The following is a 21,248-nucleotide window of genomic DNA, read 5'->3' on the forward strand; positions in this document are numbered from 1 at the left end:
TATTACCGTGATCAGAATGAGAAATGAATTTATAAGCACGTCTCTTTTCTTTCTGTTCCAGATGCAAGACAAAGGTCTACCCTGATGAACTTCCAAACACAAGCGTAGTCATTGTGTTTCACAACGAAGCTTGGAGCACTCTCCTTAGAACTGTATACAGTGTTATAAATCGTTCCCCACGCTATTTGCTCTCTGAGGTCATCTTGGTAGACGATGCCAGTGAAAGAGGTATAAATATTTTTCCCCCTATATTTTTTTTTTTCAGAAAACTTTATTGTGGTTAAAAAGATAGCTGGGCAATGATTTGTGTTTTCCTTATAATTCTACTAGCCCTGAAATCACCTATCAGATTTCATCAATCTAGCTAGTCAGTGCCAATTCCAAGAATACAAAACTGATTCTTTCAGTTTCTCTCATGATTCCATTTGATCCGTACTAACCTAAGAAATCAGCCAAAATGATTTTCAAAAGTGTTAATTTTTTCCCTACTTAAATGATCGTATTCGATTGAGCTTTAATATGACTTTGTGGACATTTGTCTTTTTTTGTGTTTGTGCAGGTAAAAGCAAAGTAACTTATAATTAAGAAGTCTCCATTTATTATTGCGGCCCATTTCTAAATTAAAGTCTGGCATATTAACTTCCTATTATATCCTTATCTTTGCCAGTCAAATGATAGAGTTATCGTGAAGTATACATTAATTTACTGATAAAATCTCTATATATTTCTTTCACCTAATGCAAAAAAATGTTGATAGGAGTTGGCTACCATTTCTGTGCGTTGAATTCCATCTGGGCAGTAGTATCTCTTCTGGGTCTTTAAATAGTTTCAAAACTGTATAAATTCTTTTGCACATCACAGATTTTCTCAAGCTGACATTAGAGAATTATGTGAAAAATTTAGAGGTGCCGGTAAAAATCATTAGAATGGAAGAGCGCTCTGGGTTAATACGTGCCCGCCTTCGAGGAGCAGCAGCTTCAAAAGGGCAGGTCATAACTTTTCTCGACGCACACTGTGAATGTACCTTAGGATGGCTGGAGCCTTTGCTGGCGAGAATAAAAGAAGACAGGTAAGAATTCATGTGTTATGTCTGCCTGGGTTTTGATTGAACCTGTTAGGACAGTCCCAGGTTCCAGTCAAAACTTCTTTATAAATTGCCATTTTTAGAAGGTTTATCTTCTAGCTTGTAAAAAGCAGCCCTCCCCCATTTAATACAGGCTTGTTCATGCTGAATATTAATATTTGTTTAAGAAATAGTCGAACAATTCAAACAGTAAAAAATGTGTTGAATATTCATTCTGTAGGTGGTAGAAATGAGTGCAATTTGAAACAGTGTCATGTTTCAGAAAATACATTTCAAAGCACCTCATTGTGTCCCTACAACCACCTTGTAAGGAAGGTAATGTAGATGTTCTTATTTGTACTAGTAATAGGGAGGAACAAAGAAGCTATGTAGCTTGTCCCAGTTATTAGAAGTGTTGGGAACAACAATTGAGTTCTACCCATTCCCAGACCAGTCTCCTCTCTACTAGGTCACTGCCCTTATTCGAAGTCTGGTTCAGAACCACCTAGAGGACCGTAAAAATGAAGACATACACTCACACATTCCACTGGAATGAAATCATGGTAAAACAAAACAAAACAAAAAGCAGAGCACAACTATTAGAATTTTAATTATTTAAACAATGTTGCCAATTTGTATACACAAATTGTGAAATCTGAAAAATTGAATAGTACCTTATAGAAATTAAGTGTCCTCATACTTACCTGAAATTCTTTCTGATAATGATGCTCTCACGTACAAGCTTTTCTTGTAGATATTCGTAAACATTGATGATAAGTGATTATAATTCCTAAGCACCTAATGAAGACAACGGTGTTGAATGCTCTGATATAATAACAAAGCATTGCACAGCACCTTGTTTGCATAGTCATTTCACCAACCCTAGAAAGGTCTCCCTAGAATTGAAGTTTTTAATTAAGCATCCAAGACAAGGGCTGCTTCGGGTGAGCTAGGCCAACTACATCATGTAAACGGCAGGATTTGGTACTTGCCAGGAAGATAGATGGCGGTTGTCAGTAAAATGAGCCATAGCAGTTGAAGAAAGCAGTGGGAACCTTTTAGTCAACTGAGTGTAGTACACAGCTAATAACATTTTTCCACTCCGGGTATTGTACAGTATGCACTGGAGGGTAAGACCGGCAAAGTAAAATGAACTTAGAACATCTTAAATGCACTTCCTGGCAACTTTTCATGCATATGCTGCTTTTTTAAACATGTGTTTCATATTCAACTTACTGAATTTTTAATATAATGTTCAGTATCATCATGCATAGATCATTTGTTTTTTAATCTAATAATATGTTTAGATTGTATTTGCATATAATGAATTCTAATGTCTTGTCCTGCTTATACGTTCTGAAGTTGCCATAACTAGATAACAAAGTCCTATTCAAGGTTATTAGATCTAATTTTGCCTCCCTACAAATTAAGTCATTAAATTTAATGAAGAAAGAAAGAAAGATATTGATTTTGTGGGGACCAGAATTACCAAGAAATTTTTCCAAGGCTAGATGAATCCTATTGATTTCAGAGAACTCGAGGCTTTGGCCAATTGTGTGGAATAGAAGATCTAATTGAAAACGAGCGTTTGTGATACTGGTGTTACAAACCAGAATAAATAATGGACAACATTTATTTGCTTTCCACATTTATGGGTGATTCAAAAGCATATTTGTATATTTACTCCCTACCAAATATGAAAAATAAGCTCTGCTGTTTGGAATTAGCTACAAGCAATGCAAACTTGGGTAGACCTGAACATTTACTGCCGAGATGACAGATTAATCCCATAATAAAACATATAAGCCAGGAGTAGAGGAAGACTGGAGAAAGCACAACATGGATTAAAAGCATATCCAATCTTCTCCTATGGTGGAAGTTTCTTTAAAAGGCACCACCAAGAACACTCAATCTTTAAGAAGAAATAGATCATGAGATAAAACACCAGAAACTTAAGTTGCTTATCCTTCCCTATTTTAAAATACGTAGAATGTTATGGTAAATTCTGAGATCTAGGACAACACATTTAGAAATTGTCATGTCCCTAATGTCTTTCAGAGGAAATACTTACACTGATGATCATGATTTTTATTGTTGCTTCTGTTTGTTTATTTTTACCTGCTGGTTTTTCTAGTAGGTATTTTCCCCAGGAAGATTTTTTCAGAACTCTTTAAACTAACCTATCCCCTTTGAGATTCAAAATACCAGGTCTCATTTGCCCTCATCCACTCTCTACTTCTGCATGCTATTGCTTTTCAGTGGGCTTTCGCTAAAATGATGCGTAATATCGAAGCAGCACTACTAATTGTGCTGTGGGTGGAGGTTTTGTGAAAAATAGACTGTGTTCATCCTGCTGAGTTAGTACTTAGAATGCATTTGGAAATCAGCTTGAAGACCAATTAGTATATTTGATTAGATTATAAATGATAGAATGAAGTAGAAACTGTAAGCAAGATGTAGTGAAAGGAAATGACTCCATAGAGAAAAAGGATAAAATGAAAATATTGTCACAAAATATTTAAATTTCAACTTAACATCTATACTGAGTCTGAAGAAGCTAATGAGTGTTTAAATTATTATTTACATGTAAACTGGTTTTGATTTTTCTGCAGGAAAACAGTTGTATGCCCCATTATTGATGTGATTAGTGATGATACCTTTGAATATATGGCCGGGTCAGACATGACTTACGGGGGTTTTAACTGGAAACTGAATTTCCGTTGGTATCCTGTTCCCCAAAGAGAAATGGATAGGAGGAAAGGAGATAGAACATTACCTGTCAGGTATGTAGCTCATATCTCCCAAAGGATAGCATGTGTATTTCTATAATAATTAAGGAGTATTATAAATGTGTGCTCTCATTTTTAAGTCTTTTAAAGGCATATACTTTTTATTCATGTACACATTTCCATTATCATTGCTTACATGATAATCTAAGAATCAATGACAATATTAACTTTAGTTTAAATTAGCACGGACAAATTTAATTATTGGCATAAGTGCCAAATTTCTTTTGAAACTTTGTATATTCTTATATTCAAAATATATTTATTGTAAATTTTCTATCTGACAGAGTTGATGCTCCCAGTAAATATGTATCTTACCTAAATGTGTATGCTTTATAATAGAGATATTCTCAAAACTGAAAAAAGCAAAAATGTTTTCATAAATATTCTAAATTTACCAACTTCAAAGAGCTATCTTCCTTATAGATAAAAATGAAAGATCTATTTGGAAAATTTTAATATATTAACAATTATGAAGGATTTATTGTTTGTTCTAAATTAGTTAAAATAGCTACCTAATTTGAAGTATTGATTCATAAAATATGTGTTTGCTCTTAATACAAAATAAGAAATATCATATGTATCTTTAGTTGTCCAGGTAAACATTACTCACTTTATTAACATAAAATGATCACCTTCTTATTTTAACATGTTATTGTATACCTCTTACCTACAACCAAAAATTGATTTCCTAACAATGTATTGGAGAGGGAGATCATTAGTTTTGCTCTTTAAAGATGAATATGGCAAATCATGATTTAGTTTGAACAATAAAGAAACGCCCTAACATCCTAAAACAATATGTATGACCCATTATCTAAACAAGGATGTCTCCTAACCTACTGAAGAAATGACTTATCCATTGGCAAGACTAATTATCTAATGAATGAATTAAAGCTAACTCTAAAAAGTGACTCATGGAAGAAAACAACTCTGTTATAGAACAGTTAATATTGGGATTGTTACCCTCTTAAGGAGATACTACTACATCAAAGAGAAAAATAAAACGTGGCTCCAAACAATTCCATAAAGATGTGAAGTTATGATGTCAGTATTTAATGTATAACTTAGCGGTCTTTAAATCTTGCTGTAATCTTCATATTCACCAAGTCTTACTGATCCTTGCTCTTAACAACTTGAGGAAAGACAGGCATTCTTATTACCATTGTTTATTAGAAATTCTGTTTTCCCAGATCATGGTTACATTTAGTGTTAGCTGATTTTTCAGCTTCTGAACCCATCTGAAAATTATCGGAATACTTGACCAGTACACTCAAATACAATGTGTCTATTCAAGAATGAAGTTTGAAAGAATGCGTGATTATTTTTCAACGCATTGGCAAAAGACATACTTTATTTAGTTTTGCTTTCTCACAGAGTGAAAAGGTAGATAACTAAGAGTTAGCCAAGTTTCATAGTAAGAAATTACTGATCTCATTCACAAAAGTAAAGATCTACATAGAAATCAGCCATTATTTCTCATCTTTCATTAATTAAAACAAAAAAGGAAACATCCAACTTCTGTGTTTTAACCACAACTTATGTGTCTTTACCATAAGAACATGGAGACCCAATAAAATCTAAGTATATTTTATCTATTTTCCTCAGTAATGGCACAGTATTTCACTTTATAAAATGCTGAGGGAGCTGGAACAAGAGAAACAGAGAAACCTCAGTCTTTGCTGAAGTTTCCAGATTTTTATGGCAAAAGGTTAATTAATTCATGGGCTGTGTTGTAACAGCCTGCAGGTAATTTTCATCAGCATACCCGTAATGTGAACTTTCTTTGTACTTGTAATCTATTACTCGAAGACGTGATCATTTTTCTCACATTCGTACAAACAGATAAATCATTCTAGGTGTTGAAGACAGTTTTTTTTCCCCTATTTGATTAACAGAATTCTGAATAGCTAAAGTGATTAAAATGAGGTTGAAATTTTACCTTTCTTACAGGAATGCCTGCCTCATTTAAAATGTCAGTTATGACAGAACTTTCTAGTGACTATAATTGGCTAGTTAGTCATCATTTAGAAATACAATCATGCATCTGCATACATAGAGAACCAACTTGAACTTGTGACTTAACCTTAGTTATTCCACATTTAAAGTAAAATTTATAAATGGTTATATGTATTATTCTATTGTCAACTTTTGGGCTTTGATATTTTCATTTTGATACTAAGTGAAGTTTGTAAAATACTTGGTATTTGTGAAGTTATGAGTATGGAAGAATAGCACACATAACCTTGAACATTTAGTTTTCTTTAATCAGTAAACTCTCCTTGACATTTTAGCAGTCATATTATATGATTTCTCAGTAATATCTCAATTATATATGCAACAATAGAGTAATCAAATTGTTAAACCAGAGGTCATAAACCAGGAGCTTATATGTCAGACATGCTGCGTAGATGTGGGTTTTTCGGCATACTTAGTGTTTTGCGTTTTAAAAAATTACCAACATTTTAAAAATGAGATGTTCTTTTTTTTTTTTAAGATTTTATTTATTTATTTGGCAGAGAGTGAGACAGCCAGCGAGAGAGGGAACACAAGCAGGGGGAGTGGGAGAGAAAGAAGCAGGCTCCCAATGGAGCAGGGAGCCTGATGTGGGGCTCGATCCCAGGACCCTGGAATCACGCCCTGAGCCAAAGGCAGACACTTAACGACTGAGCCACCCAGGCACCCCTAAAAATGAGATGTTCTAAGTAAATGTACGAATTTTTAGCTATCCTTGAAAAGTCTACCATGCTACGATGGTCTTGTATTCCTACTTGGCACCAACAGGTGGGGTTGAGGAGAAGCTACCATTTAGAAATGGCCTGAAATTTAACTCAGTCCCCCAACCCCTTTTTTTGTGTGTTCCTAAGGCTGAGGATCAGTGTCCATTTGTCATCATTCTTGCTTAAAGAAATGTTTCTCGGTAACTGTGTCGCAGTCAATGGTGAGAGAAATATGCTTATTGCAACAAGTCAAGTTCACATGTTGACTTTATTTGCTTCGCTATAATCTTTTAAATTTGTGACTTTGACTTAGAGGCTACTGCCTGGGAAATGACTGAGTTTGAAACTCATCAAACATGTTAGCCCTGCATGAATACATACCTCCGTTACCTAATGGAATAGGCAACCAGTAACATAAGTTATCTGGTAGTGCAGATAATCCCCCACATCATTTCATTAAGTTGGGGGTATAGTATGCATTTTTCTAGTATGTATAATTTTTGAGGTGATACGGTTCAGGCTATTGAGATGTGTTGGATTACATATGCAAATGTGCGTTCCTCCCCACTGTTGAGCCCTGTGCTAGGTTCTGCACATACACAAATAAATCTGGCTATCTCTGCTCTAAAGTGGCTCACTGGTGCTGGCCGTATGTATGCTGGACAAGCCAATGAGGAGAGCCTCAGTGGCCAGAGCACTGATGCACAGGAGTTAGACCACTCAGCTGCTAGAGTGGTATGTGCTTCTGGAAGAATCTCGCTTTAATCTTATTGATTGTTTTAGTCTCTTAATTATGCCCTGTAGTAATCCTCAATAAATAATTATAAAGATATTAGTTTCTACTTTAATTTCTCATTGATTAAAATAGATTACTTTATTAAAAAACCTGCCAGTTATTTATCAAGTCTTTATAACTTTCTTTACTCTTTCTCTCTTACCTTATGGACTCTTTTACATTTAGTCATTATTAATATTCTTGACATGACTTTTTTCATTCTTACTTGGAATACGATGTTCAGTATCTTCCTAAAGTAAAACAAAAGAGTTTTAGATTTTCTTCTACTATTTGCTCTCATAATAAATCAAACATAGATGTAATGATGAATTTTATTCCTTACACCTTCTACTTACTTAGATATCCCCTTTTTATTAACATTTGCCTGATATTATACATTTATTTGTCTCTCAACTGGAATTAGGAATTTATAAAGAAGATCAAATAAATTAAACATTATTAATAATATGTCAGATTATAATTATTGTTCCTTTATTGTGAAAAACTCATACATTTCACATATATTACTTCCTGTAACCTTCTAGTAGGATATCATAGAAGAAGCATTGAGGCTGGCTTTGGAGGATCTGGGTTTTAATTCAAGCTCCTTCTATTGGGAAATTACCCATTCTTCTCAACTATGAAAAGGAAAACTATTCCGTTTTGCTTAACTAATGAAGTGCTAACATATTAAATGGGAAATATATGTGAAAGAGTTACTTTAAATTTATTTCTGAAAATCTAAGTAACAAATATATGCATTGTTAAATAAATGTGACAAGTATCTAAAAGTATAAAGAAGCAGAACACCAGTGAGCCACCTCTTTTAGTATTTTATTGTATTTCCTTCCAGGGACTTTCTTTTCAGATAGATTTCTCCACAATTTATTTATTTATTTTTAAGATTTTATTTATTTGAGAGAGAGAGCAAGAGACCAAGAGAGCAGAAGCAGGAAGAGGAGCAGAGGGAGAGGCAGACTCCCACTGAGCAGGAAGCGGGATACAGGCCTCAATCCCAGGACCTTGAGATCCTGACCTAAGCCAAAGGCAGACACTTAACCCATTGAGCCACCCAGGTGCCTCAGATTTCTCCACAGTTTAAAAATTGATTTATTATTAGTTTTTTTCCATGCCATTACTTTTTTTTCTCAAAAATAAAAATTTTAATGGCTGCTAGCATCTCAGCCATTTACTTAGTTCTTTTATTTTTTTTTTTAAGATTTATTTATTTATTTTAGAGAGAGTGAGGGAGAAAGAGATTCAGAGAGAGCAAGGGGCGGGCCAGAGGGAGAGAGAGAATCCCCTCAGCAGATTTCCCACCGAGGATGGAGGCCTGATATGGGACTTGAGCCACCCAGGTGCCCCAGCTCTTTAATTTTTTATAAAGACAGTTGAGAGTTTTTTTAGACTTGATTTTGCCAGTTTTATCTTCTGATTTTTTGCATATAATGTGATCTTTTTAGAATTAAGCAACTAGGAAATATGAAATTTGTCTGAATATTTTTGATACCTTTTGCCAGTTTGATTACCCCCCAAAATTATCAGACTCTAATTTATAGTTCCCCTGGTAAGTATAATAAAAAAAAAACACTTATTTTATTCTGTAAAATGCTTTACAAATGAGACATAGTATTTCATATTGTTTAATAGCAACTAAGAATACATTGCTGGGGCACCTGAGTGGATCAGTCAGTTAGGCCTCTGCCTTCAGCTCGGGTCATGATCGGTCCTGGGATTCAGTCCCACATCTGGCCCCCTGCTCAGCAGGGAGTCTGCTTCTCCTTGTCCTTCTGCCTGCCATTCCCCCTGCTTGTACTTTCTCTCTTTCTCTGTGTGTCAAGTAAATGAATAAAATTAAAAAAAAAAAAATATATATATATATATATATATATATATATATATATATATATATAAATTTTTATCTGTCAGATTTTCTCTATTAGATTTTTCTCAAGCTAATGCATATACATTTTTACATTGGACGAAAGAAGCAGATACTCTCAAATCCTGTGAGACACTTCTTTGTAGTAGAAGATACGCAAAGCACAGGGAAGGGTCAAAATTATGTGAAGAACAAAGGCTTTAAGAAAAAAGTTTGAAAGAAAAACTTTGGGATATTCCAGCTGTTCAGCATTCTTACCTACTCATGTTAAAATCTAATATACATTGAATTTGAAAGAAAAAAAAAAAATCCCACCTTAGGTGGAGTATGTGAATCTACATTCTTTCAAGAAAATAGCACATTTATATTATATTATTTCTTAATGGTTTAGCGGATAATTTACAAGACTTTCCTAGCAGTCTGTTGAGATGGGATGAAAAGGGGTATTAACCAAAACGTTTAAAAACAACTGGCCTTATTGTTGATTTTGACTCTTCCTACGCATAAAATGAAAGTAAAAGGAAAGATAAAAAATTTGCACCAATTGCTGTACATCCTCTTGGAAGCTTAGGATTTTATCAGGTTGTTAGGATTTTGAAAAAGGATTAAGGAAAAAGGAAAAAAAAAATAACTCTTCCTTTCCTGGCCTATAGGTCTTTAAGCAAGGGTTAAGGTATTTGATTCCAATATTGTTGGTAAATGGGATTTTTGGCAGCAAAACAAGCATTTGCCCATACTAAGCAGAACTTTCTTTCTTCTTCTTCTTCTTTTTTTTTTTTTCCTCTTTCTTATCCTTTAAAAATAGTTTTGAAACTGTTTTTGTGTTCCATAGACTAAAGGATTGAGCATGTTTCCTTGTTCAGAGCTTAAACCAGTATGGGCTCTTAAAGTGACAGTTCCTTCTCTACCAAAAGCTGTATCTTCTTACCCAAGTATATGTTCAATTGAGTATTATGGTGTGCATTATTTCACTAAACCCCATTTCTGTTCTCTGTAAAAACCTTGAAGTACATTCAACATTTGATTATTCATCACTCTAATGAAATAATAGTTATACTTTTGCTTCTTCTGTCTCTTCTGCTTTCTATATTGGGGATAGTAGACAGAGTAAGGAGAGAAAGAGAGAAACTCACAGCATCTAATTTTCCGGTTTCTAAACCTGCAAAATGGTTAACCAAATTATATTTTATGATTTAAAAAAAAATTAGTTTATGTGAATATTTCAGCTATTTTGCCTCACATTTGTGTAAATAATAAAATATTCATGTTTATCATTTCCCTTTATTATGCCTTGTAATATATGAGAAATGTTATTAACACAGAGCTATATACTTACAGTCTAGATATTGTGTTATTTGGTCATTGCAAATCACAGCCTGAAACTGACCTATAGTCTCTCAAATCTTTAGATTTTTTTCCCAGATTTTTTTCCATTTTTATTTACCAAGTGGGATGAAAAGAATCCCGATATGTTAAAGGGAAAAGTGAGAAGAAATGATGTTTCAATAACTTCGAAAGTAATTGCTTTGAAGAGCAGTGATAAAATTCATAGGAAAACACAGTGCGTAAATTTGGGGCTTGAAATCAGGAGAAGTGTATTTCCAATTAGCTATCCCAAATTCCTTGGTGTATATGGATAAACTGCGAGATGACTAATTGGTAGAGAGGGAGAGAGGTATGTAGAGAAAGGGAGACAGAAAGGAAGGAAAGAAAAGAGAAGAGAAGGGAAGGAAGGAAAGGAAAGGGAAGGGAAGAGAAAAGAGAAAAGATTGTTTCCTTAATCGGGCCACTGACTACCTGGGGGCTCTTGAACAAGTCTTTTAAACACATTGCAACTAAATTTGGTTGACCAGATCTATAGAGACCTTAAAGTTCTAAAATACTACAATTCTATTAAAAATTAATTAGACTCCAAAAATAATTTTTAAAAAGCTGATTATAATCTTGCCAAACACAGATGTTTTCTCTTCCTTATTAAAATTAATATTTAAAATGTGTAATTCTTGTTTTGTGCTGGTACTATAATAGTGTTACATCCATTAATACATAGATCCTCATTTTATAGATGATTAAGCTGAAACACAGAGTTTAAGTGGCTTACCGAAGGTCACACTGTGCGGTTGAGTTTTAACCCCAGTCAGTCTAGACACAAAGTTCATGCTCCTCAACACTAAACACTAAACGTACCCCTCTCTTGAGTCTCCTGTTGTCTCCCTGCTTTTCACACATGTGATGGTTATCCTAGTGAAATACTTGACTTATCATCTTATTGGTAAAAATGTAGATCACAGTTTAGCATTAATGAATAATCAGACGTGTTCTACTGTAATTTCTTTAACTTTGCCAACTTGTGGTGAAATACTGCAGTGTTTTTCCATGTCAAATCCTTACTTTTTGGAATCCTTTCCTGTAGTCTACATTGTTAGAAAGCTTTGTATCTTTAATTCTAAAATACTTCCAAACTCAATCCCCAAACCTCTACTAGATGATAAAATCCTGGAATGAGCCAAGACATCTTTGTTACTTATCAGTTTAGCAGATGTAAAGAAAGAATTATTTTTGTGATTTCCAAAATAAAATTGCAGGTGATTTTAACTTACAGATAGATTGCTTTGTGGCCACTGGGGATACGTGCTTATTTGTTTATTTCACTAACAAATATCTGTTAGTAGTCTAATAATATTAAACCAATATATTAGCTATATGTATAAAGGTGGTAAAATATATGCAGAAATAAATGTAATACTCAAAAAGAAGTGACAAAGGGCCTTGAGCAAGAGGAGACTGAGGGCTACTGAAGGAGGTAGAAGGGAAGGATTATATCCAGATTGGAGGGACGGCGGCTGTACTGAGGGCAGGCTGCATGGAATAATAGTCCTTGGCCTAAGAATAGAGCAGGTTTGAACATACACCGGAAGTTTAAAAAGGGGAATCCAAGTAACAAGTGACTGTGGACACGTGCACCGGGGTGAGAAAGTTCCTATAAACAGCTGAACACTTTGAATACAGGGAAAATGTTAAAAGGAATGGAGATGCTCTTTGAGTGGCACCACATCAGGAGCTGGAATTTCTTCTTTTTTAAGAGAAAGAGTACACAGTGGGGGGACGGGGTGGTAGGTGCAGAGGGAGACAGAGAGAGAATCTTAAGCAGGCTCCATGTTCAGCGTGGAACCGGACACAGGGCTTGATCTCACAACCCTGCGATCATGACCTGAGCTGAAATCAGTAGTCGGAAGCTTAACCCACAGAGCCATCCAGGCGCCTCTGGAATTTATTTCTTAAAATAGGTATTTAAACATCTGGTAAGCTGTTTCAGAAGAGTTTTGATTTAGAGAGATTAACCTGGCTATGGTTTGTAGAATAAATTTTGGAAGCAGCAGACTCTAGAAGCAAGAGGATTCCCTCATAACAGAGTTAGGAATAAGAGGACTGTAATTGGATAGTGACCATGATCGCAGAGAACAGAGATACTGTGGGAAAAAAAATAAGAAGTATTTGGGTAAATGATTGAATGGGGTACAGAAAAGAAAGTTGCTAAAAGGGGTTTTATCCTTCCATATTGAAATTCTGGAAGGAAATAGAGGACACTGAAGGAGAAGCATATATGGAAGGGTAAAACATTCTCAGTGCTATGTTGCATACTCGGAGCAGAGGAAATTTTTTTAAGAAAACATCTAGAAAGTATTTAGAAAAGCACAAACAATGCAGAAAGAAGCAATGAAAAAAGAAAATACAGATTAAGGCTCTGCCTCACAGAGAGAACAATTAAAGGCCTACAATGAAAGAGCTTCTACAGGTAAAGAGTATAGGAAGAGGAAAGTTGCACTGAGATGCTCTCGGGAAGACTACATGTTGGGACAAAAGAAGATAATTATTAAGAGCAAACATCTATATAATTTTATTATAATTGTATTATATATTATATAATTATTGTATTATAGTTGTATATTACACTCATGTCACAAATATGGAATTAGGAACTTGAGACAGCCAGCAAGGAAAAGGAAGAGGAAGGGATGTCAATAAGAATCAAAATGAATAGGAAAAAACTCTCTGGAAAAAGGCAGTTGGAGCTAGGGGTGAAAAGTGTTTTAAGCAGGGAGGCTGAATTGTGTTCAAATGCTTCCAAAGGAAGACATTTTAAGGAAAACCTATTGAAATTCAGAATCAACAGGGCCCTTTCAGAAAGGAGTTATTGTAGAGGTGGGAGCAGGATCCAGATTCCAGTTAGAAGGTCAAGAGGAGTTGAGGGAGTATGTAGAAAGCATCCTTTCGATAAGGTTACCAGTGAAGGGAATAGAAAATATATATCCCTCGTTTGAATGAGTAGTAGGATGGAGTGAAGAACTATTTTGGTTTAGGATAGAACTTGACCGAGCAGTATCATAAACTCAAGGGGACAATGTAGAAATCAAAGGCATAAAACATAAATGTAATAGTCAATGAGCAAGTGGCTGAAAGAGTAGTCAGAAAAAAGCTGGCTGAGGGCAAAAGAGTGACTGTTAGCTCACAGTGAAGAAGGGAGGTGTTCTTTCCTCTGAGGCAGGAGGAAGGAAGAGGCCATGAGAGGATACATACACATATGGAGGTAGAGATTGGGGGCGTTTAGACTTCACGACCAGGGAATTTTTATTTCATACATTGCCTTAATCTCCAGTTTTTTGAGAAGAGTCCCAAACTTTTAGGTAAGAGTCAGTTAAAAAATGAGACAGGTGAACAAATTAGCACCAATAAAAGGATCGTTAGCTGTTTGTAGGATAAGCAGAGAGTATTTGGACTTGAAGTATCACCAGTTGACTTCATCTTACTAGTTTCTCAAGATTCTCTGGCTCCTAGGAGCAGAAGCGGATAATGCAAGGGTAGGTTTACCCAGACACTGATACTTACAAAAAGAGAATTGGGTCAGATAAGGGAAGGACAGAGAACTTAGGATGCTAAGCTATTTTTTTTTCCCTCGCTGACCTGGCAGAACCTTGGCGAGAGAGTGAGAGGAGGGAAAGGAACAATTCCTGCAGGGGGTTATTATGTGAGAATAAGGAGTAGCTAAGGAACCCTAAACACGAAAATAGAATAAAAAATTGACTGTCATAAGATTGAAATAAGAGGGGTTAAAAAATAGGAAGTTGTGTCTCCATACTGAGGGCTTCAGAGGGGAGGGGGGTGGGGGAATGAGATAGGCTGGTGATGGGTAGTAAGGAGGGCACGAATAGCATGGTGCACTGGGTGTTATACGCAACTAATGAATCATCAAACTTTACATTAGAAACCAGGGATGTACTGTATGGTGACTAACATAATATAATAAAAAAACATTAAAAAATAAATAAAAAGAGATCTTAAATATAAAAAAATAAAATAAAATATATTAAAAAAAAAAAGTTGTGTCTCACAGAGGCAGATTTCAGACTTCAAGATCTTGGATCTGAAGTAGATTCAAATGATTTTGAAATGAAATGAGGTTGTGTTATGAAAAGTCAAAATTAAGTGAAGGGCACTCAAGACCCATGAATGATATCAACAACAGTGACGACAGAGACAAAGTTAATACCACCTAACCTTATTAACTATTTGTTATGTGCTGGGAACTGTGCTAAGGGCTTTACTTTTACTAACTCAGTTCATCTTCACCTATAGACTGTTTGGTAAGCAAAATTCCCAGCCTTTGGGCTGATTATTCCCCCCCTCCTCAGCCAATGGGCTAAGTTGCTTAATAAGGTTAGGCCATAGATAGGTTTTTAATTTTCTCGGTACCCTGAACGCTTAAGGTCCACACGGGCATATGCAAATAATTCATTAGGGACAGTACAGAGCAGTTAACTTAGACTAGAACACGTTGCATCACACTGGCTATGGCTGTAGATACTATATAAGGCCCAGTCTCTGGACTGTTTGAGAGAGCTGACATTGCAAATACAAGAAAAAAAAACCTCTCTAGGAGCATCTGTCTTCAGAAAATACAGGATTTTTTTTGAGGAATTATGATTTTATGTTCTTATTTTTGTTACTTTTTAAGCATAAGTGAAACTTTTGAGTCATTCTTATGGTTAAATATATAAATTATTTTAGTCATTTATTATGCATTTCTCACATATTTGTAGGAATTATGACCAATGCATGTATTTAAGCTAAATGCATTAGTACTTTATTAGTAAATTGAGAAGTGGGTAGGCACTCTGAACTGATCATTAAAAATGCATCACTTAACATTCTTAAGCCCTTGGTTGCATCATGATAAGGTAATTGCAGCAATTTTTGTTCCTAGTTTCATTAAATAGACTACCCAGCACTATCACACCTTGTATAGTCATTGCCACAGAATTCCAAAACCCCGATCAGGTGAGGGTCGCGGCTACTCCATAATTATCATCTGTTGAGCTGTGTTAGTGTGTCTCGTTATAACTCAGAAGGTCAACGATACTGTTCATGATAGCAAGGCAGCAAGACCAGAAGTAATAAAATAGTTCCGAGACTAAGGAGGCTCTGCCTCTTCAGCTGATAGACAGTTAATTGCTTGAGTATAAAACAGTGAGAGCACTGGGAGAAATAAAGAACTTTGCAGTATGGTCGATATCCGAGTACGATATTATTTGGTTAGTTTTCAATAAACTACATTGTTCAATTAGAGGACATGAGCATATCCTGTGTCAGAAGAGGATATGATCTCCAGGAAAGCAACATTTGTTATTTTTCTCGCTGTCTCAGACTGCTTGGATGAGCATTCCAAGTCCCCTAGACCTGTTTCTCCTCTTTAGCAGCACCTTACAATCACCAAGGGACTTTACACATTACCAAAGGTGTGGCCCCACCCCAGACCAATTAAATCTGAATTTGTGGAGAGTGACACCCAAACATGGAAATGTGTTTTTTAAAGGTGCTTCGGGGTGCTAGGAAGGTTTAAAACTGCTATTCTATAATTAACATGAAAAAAATAATAATTGTCAATAGAGATGGATCCATTTGTGAAAAACTAGAATTTTCTTTTTTAGTTTCAATTCATCCTGCTTATATAGGAAGACTTGCATAGTTCATACATTAATCATTGACTTTAATTAATCTTTTAAAATTAATTAATAAGTAATCCTTTGAAAACTTAACATCTGACTTCATAGTTCCTATAGAGAAATTTCAAATGTGAGAGTCAAAAGGCATTTATTCCTAGGAAAAAGTTTTCGGCTCTGCAAAATGTTCTTCTAAGCATATGGGATTTATGTTTATCCATAGGATTGTATGATTAACTCTGTCATTTTACTTGGGTAAAGAGAAGAATAAACGAATAGGTGTAAAGCTCTTACCTTAAAAAAATACTTCCATAACTATCATTACATACTTATTGCCTATAAACATTTTATAGTGTTTAATATTTCTCATATTTAAATAGACTATAGATCTTTTCATAGAGAAACCATTTCCACAGGTTTCTAGAATTCACATTAAAATGATTTATAATTAGGTGACAAAAGATCACAACTGGTGGTTTCATGACCAGTTAATCTCTTTAAGGGTAGCGCTAAGCACACTAACTTCTCTTCACTTACGCCTTTCAGAAGGAATATAGATGCCCGCCTCTTAAGTGGCCAGTGTTCCTTCCATATTATCTATTTGATCACCTGTAAGAAAAATATAGACTAATCTAAATTTAGTTTTACAGAAAATGTGAAATAAAATGCTACTTATTAATTTTAAAACCTCTGACACCTTGGCTTTATGTTTCCAGTTTGAGATTTTTGAGTACTATTTTTTTTTAATTTAAAATGTCTCAAAACTATTTGCTACAGTCTCATTAAACTCCACACATTGTTTTCAAAAGATATTCTTTTCTTTTTGTTTTTTTTCAACTAGGACCCCTACTATGGCTGGTGGCCTATTTTCTATTGACAGAAACTACTTTGAAGAGATAGGAACTTACGATGCAGGAATGGATATCTGGGGTGGAGAGAATCTTGAAATGTCTTTTAGGGTAATTGCATTTTACTTTATTTTTTTAACTCTGAACACACTATACTGTAGCATGCACATATAGACCCAGTAATTTACTGTCAAATCTTTTTTTTTGTGAAGTGATGCAAATTACTGATCAGTTGGTCATTTTAATACTTATTTAGAAGCTTTGCTAGAGTCTTTTTGCATGCAATATTAACTGTTAAATGGGAAATTATAGCTATTTTTAAAGTTTTCAAAAATAATTCTTTTATTCATAGTACAAAGACATTAGGGTTTTCAGTTTTTGAAATAACGAAAGGCTTTATTTTTTAAATAAAGCATTACCCTATAAAATCACATTATGTTTTTGAACTGAAACTTGGAAGTATTTATGTTACCTGAATTTGCAAGTGCTGCCTGAGGTTATTCTCGAATACCTTTAAGAATAACCTGTGGTCAAAGGAACTCTGGATAATTCTGCAACTAGCATGATTGATTTTACAATTATAGACATTATTGTTTGATGAATCAGTTTGAATAATGCAAATTCACTTATTAAATGGCCTTCCAAGCAAATGAAAATTAAGGATTAATCCTTCATGCATATGAGATTGGAAAGCATATGAATAATTTTTATATTTTGTTATAGTTGGAAATCTAAAAAGCAGATACATAAATGTGCCTTCATGCTAACAAATGATAAATGCTGGAATACTGTTTTTTCTTCAAACCACATATATTATTATTTTTAAATGAATTAAGTTAATAATACTGTTGTTTTCTTTCTTCCTAGAATTTATCATGAAATTTTCAAAACACTGTATTGATTTTTCCAAAATCATATAATAAAATTATTAGAGTTTAGATATAATTATCTATGAAGTTCAAGAGTTATGACTTTTAATTCCTCATTTAGAAAGTAAAGTTTGTTTTTCACTAACAAAATATAAATATATGATGTGTAAGAAAAGTTAAAATTTGAGAATAAGAACAATTACTTTGAATTTATATAATGTAGAATTTAGTGGATCTCAGATAATCTGATTTATTTTAGAACCACTAAAATGGTCTTCTTATACAATTTTTGCCTATAAACCTTCCTTATAGCCAAATGTCTGAGAACATCATTAGCTAATGGAATTTTATTCTTTCCATATTTGTTTATGTACTTATAGTCAGATTAGAACTTGCCCCACAAGATTTAGTGCTGTACTCAGAAATGTCTTCTTCACATCAGGCATATGATATATCTTTGCACAACCTTTAGGGACATTTGGGGACCCAACCTTTTCACTTGGTGTAGTTCTCAAAGTACAGAAAATAAGAGACGACAGTTAAGAAAAGAAGGAGAGGAAGGAAAGAAGGAAGGAAGGAAGGAAGGAAGGAAGGAAGGAAGGAAGGAAGGAAGGAAGGAAGGATATTCAAAAGCTGAAAAAAAAATTTCCTCTTACCCTGAGATGTAGCAATGAGAATACTTACCCATTTGTTAACCAATGTTCCCTTGATGTTGTGGGTTACATAATGTTGGGGTTATGTAAGGAAAAAAATCAATATAGCAATATTGCTATTATCTGTGAGCCTATTGCCTAACTCTTTTTCCTAAGAGTTCTGTTCACCTCTTTTCTCCTCACCTATTAAGCTTGGTTCTCTGCCAATGGACTCCCCTTACTTTCATCACATAGTTCCCATATCGGATGGATGTTCTTTATCTAACTAATTGAAAGATACGTTAGGGAGCAGCTTAGTGGAGTACTATGAAACACCAGGAGAACATGATCAGAAAATGCAACAGATATGTAAATGCACCAAAAAGGAAGACTGGGGAATATGGTAGGCGAAACAGATACCAGAGGGGGAGAGTGAATGCAACTGGTGGCCATGAGAATGATCAGATCCCTAGAAAATGACACAGGACTTTAGTTGTGATTGGTTGTTTGACATTCCGAAGAAATAAAGCACAGTAACACCCCCTTATCTGTGGTTTCGCTTCCTGCGGTTTCAGTTACCTTCGGTCAGCTGTCATCCAGAAGTGGATGACCTTCCTTCTGACGTATTGTTCAAAGGTCAGCAGTAGTAGCCTAATGCTATGTCACAGTGCCTACGTCATTTACCTCCCTTCATCTCATCTTGTAGACATTTTATCATCTATGTCATCACAAGAAGAAGGGTGTGTAGAGTACAATAAGATATTTCCCGAGGGAGAGACCACATTCACATAAATTTTACTACAGTATATTCTTACAATTGTTCTATTTTATTATTAGTGATTATTGCTAATCCCTTACTATGCCTAATTTGTAAATTAAACTTAATCATAGGTATGTATATATAGAAGAAAGTATAGTATATAGGGTTTGGTACCATCCTTAGTTTCCGACATCCCCTGGGGGTCTTGGAAAATATCACCCGTGGATAAGGGGAGACTACTGCAAAAAGTGACGGGTTTGAATATTTTAAAATGTACCGCTGGCTTTAGTTTCCATATGCTTTCAATAGAAACAAAATATTTATTTTGCTTTCTATTAGACTCTTTTTTATGACTTGAATGTAAATGTGTTCTTAATAGTACTCTAGCTGAGGTAGCTATTGAATAAGAGAAAATGCTAGAACAGTATATTAGCAAAAGAATGAGACTCTTCCTTTAGAATAATTTCATGAAAAGACATGTGACCTAATGAAATGATCATATGATGAGGATTTTAAAATCAGAAAACCTGAGGCTAATATCCAGGTCAGTCATTATACAACAGACATGTATTGAACACGTAATATGTGCTTTACACTTTTCAGATGCTGAGGCTACAAAAATGAATAAGGCATGATGTTTTCGCTCTCAAAGAACCACATTCCTTGAGAGAGATACATAGGTATTATTGACAGTAAAATGCAATAATTTATTTTATGAAAATATGTATGAGATTTTCTTGACTCTGTCATGCTAGTAAAGGCAAATAACTTAACCTACACTGTGAAAAGGTGAATATAATAATAGTGAAGTTAATATTTTATAGTTCTACTCTATGTAGGTGGGGTAAGTAAAAACCATAGAAATATTAAGGGCTTGGAAAATATTAGGATTTTGGCTGGCCCTAAAGAGTTCAAGCCAATCCAAAGAAAAGTATTTGTGTGGATTTAGTCATAACAGTATCACTCAATCATTGATGCCCAGAGTATTATAAGTACTGAAAGATGTTGAAAATGTGATGGAAACTATAGACCTCCCAAAAAGATGCATCCTATCTCTTACACACAGTAAGTTTGAATACAGTTTCAAAGGGTTGAAGAATCCTTTGACTTCTCAGGATAAACATCTTTAGCATAGAATAATAGTGACTTTTAATACTTATAAAGCTTATAAGCAGAATAGCTGAGAATTGAAATCCAGCATTCTGAGACCAGTGGCTATGTTACTATTATACCACTACTACCCCATTAAGATTTATATCTTCATAACATGACAGTCCTAACAGCTGATAGTATTATCAGGAGAGAAGGGAGGAGCTAATAAGCAAATCTAATCTTCCTCCACAGTTCTGAGATGGTTGTTTCATCTCGTGATCTGATCTTCCTCTTACAGTCCTTAGCCTCTCATAGTCAGTGACACACATCCAATATCGGTGAGTGTGTACAGGTAGATCCTAATGCTTCTGAAAACTTGGTCTCGTACATTGCTCTCCACCCCATTACATAACAATCATAATAACATAAATCCTAAGAATACTGTCTAAACATAAATGTTAGTATATTTAGCCGGTAGTTGTTGTGTTCTTATTCATTAGTTGTAGGGGCTACAATAGTGAACAAAACAGACAAAACTGTGTGTCCTTATGGCACTTAGATTTTAGTGGAGACAAGCAATAAACAAAAGATATTAATATATTAGCGATAAGTGTTAAAGAGGAAAAAATAAGGGAAGAGGAATATGAAATGATAGATGTTGGAGATGGGTAGGGGTTGAAATTTTAGATAGGAAGAACTCAGAAATGAATATCCATATAATTGATGACAAAATGAACTCAGTATGGTATGAATTTACCCCATCAAAAGAGTCATCTCTCTTTAAATGATATTCCTGATGCCACCATAAGTACCACCCAGTAAG

At 34.7% G+C, this 21,248-nt stretch overlaps 1 protein-coding gene across 1 annotated transcript in view; it reads left to right on the forward strand.

Moving 5' to 3' along the window:
- The window catches only part of GALNT13 (polypeptide N-acetylgalactosaminyltransferase 13), a 467,481-nt gene that overhangs the window by 275,562 nt on the left and 170,671 nt on the right, over positions 1-21,248 (forward strand). Inside the window, exons 4-7 of the mRNA XM_026492778.4 lie at positions 62-228; positions 862-1,069; positions 3,676-3,846; positions 17,066-17,183. Coding sequence (XP_026348563.1) covers positions 62-228; positions 862-1,069; positions 3,676-3,846; positions 17,066-17,183 — 664 coding nt within the window. The remainder of the gene's footprint in view (positions 1-61; positions 229-861; positions 1,070-3,675; positions 3,847-17,065; positions 17,184-21,248) is intronic.

This window comes from Ursus arctos, unplaced genomic scaffold, assembly GCF_023065955.2.
Source record: "Ursus arctos isolate Adak ecotype North America unplaced genomic scaffold, UrsArc2.0 scaffold_1, whole genome shotgun sequence".
Taxonomy (NCBI): domain Eukaryota; kingdom Metazoa; phylum Chordata; class Mammalia; order Carnivora; family Ursidae; genus Ursus; species Ursus arctos.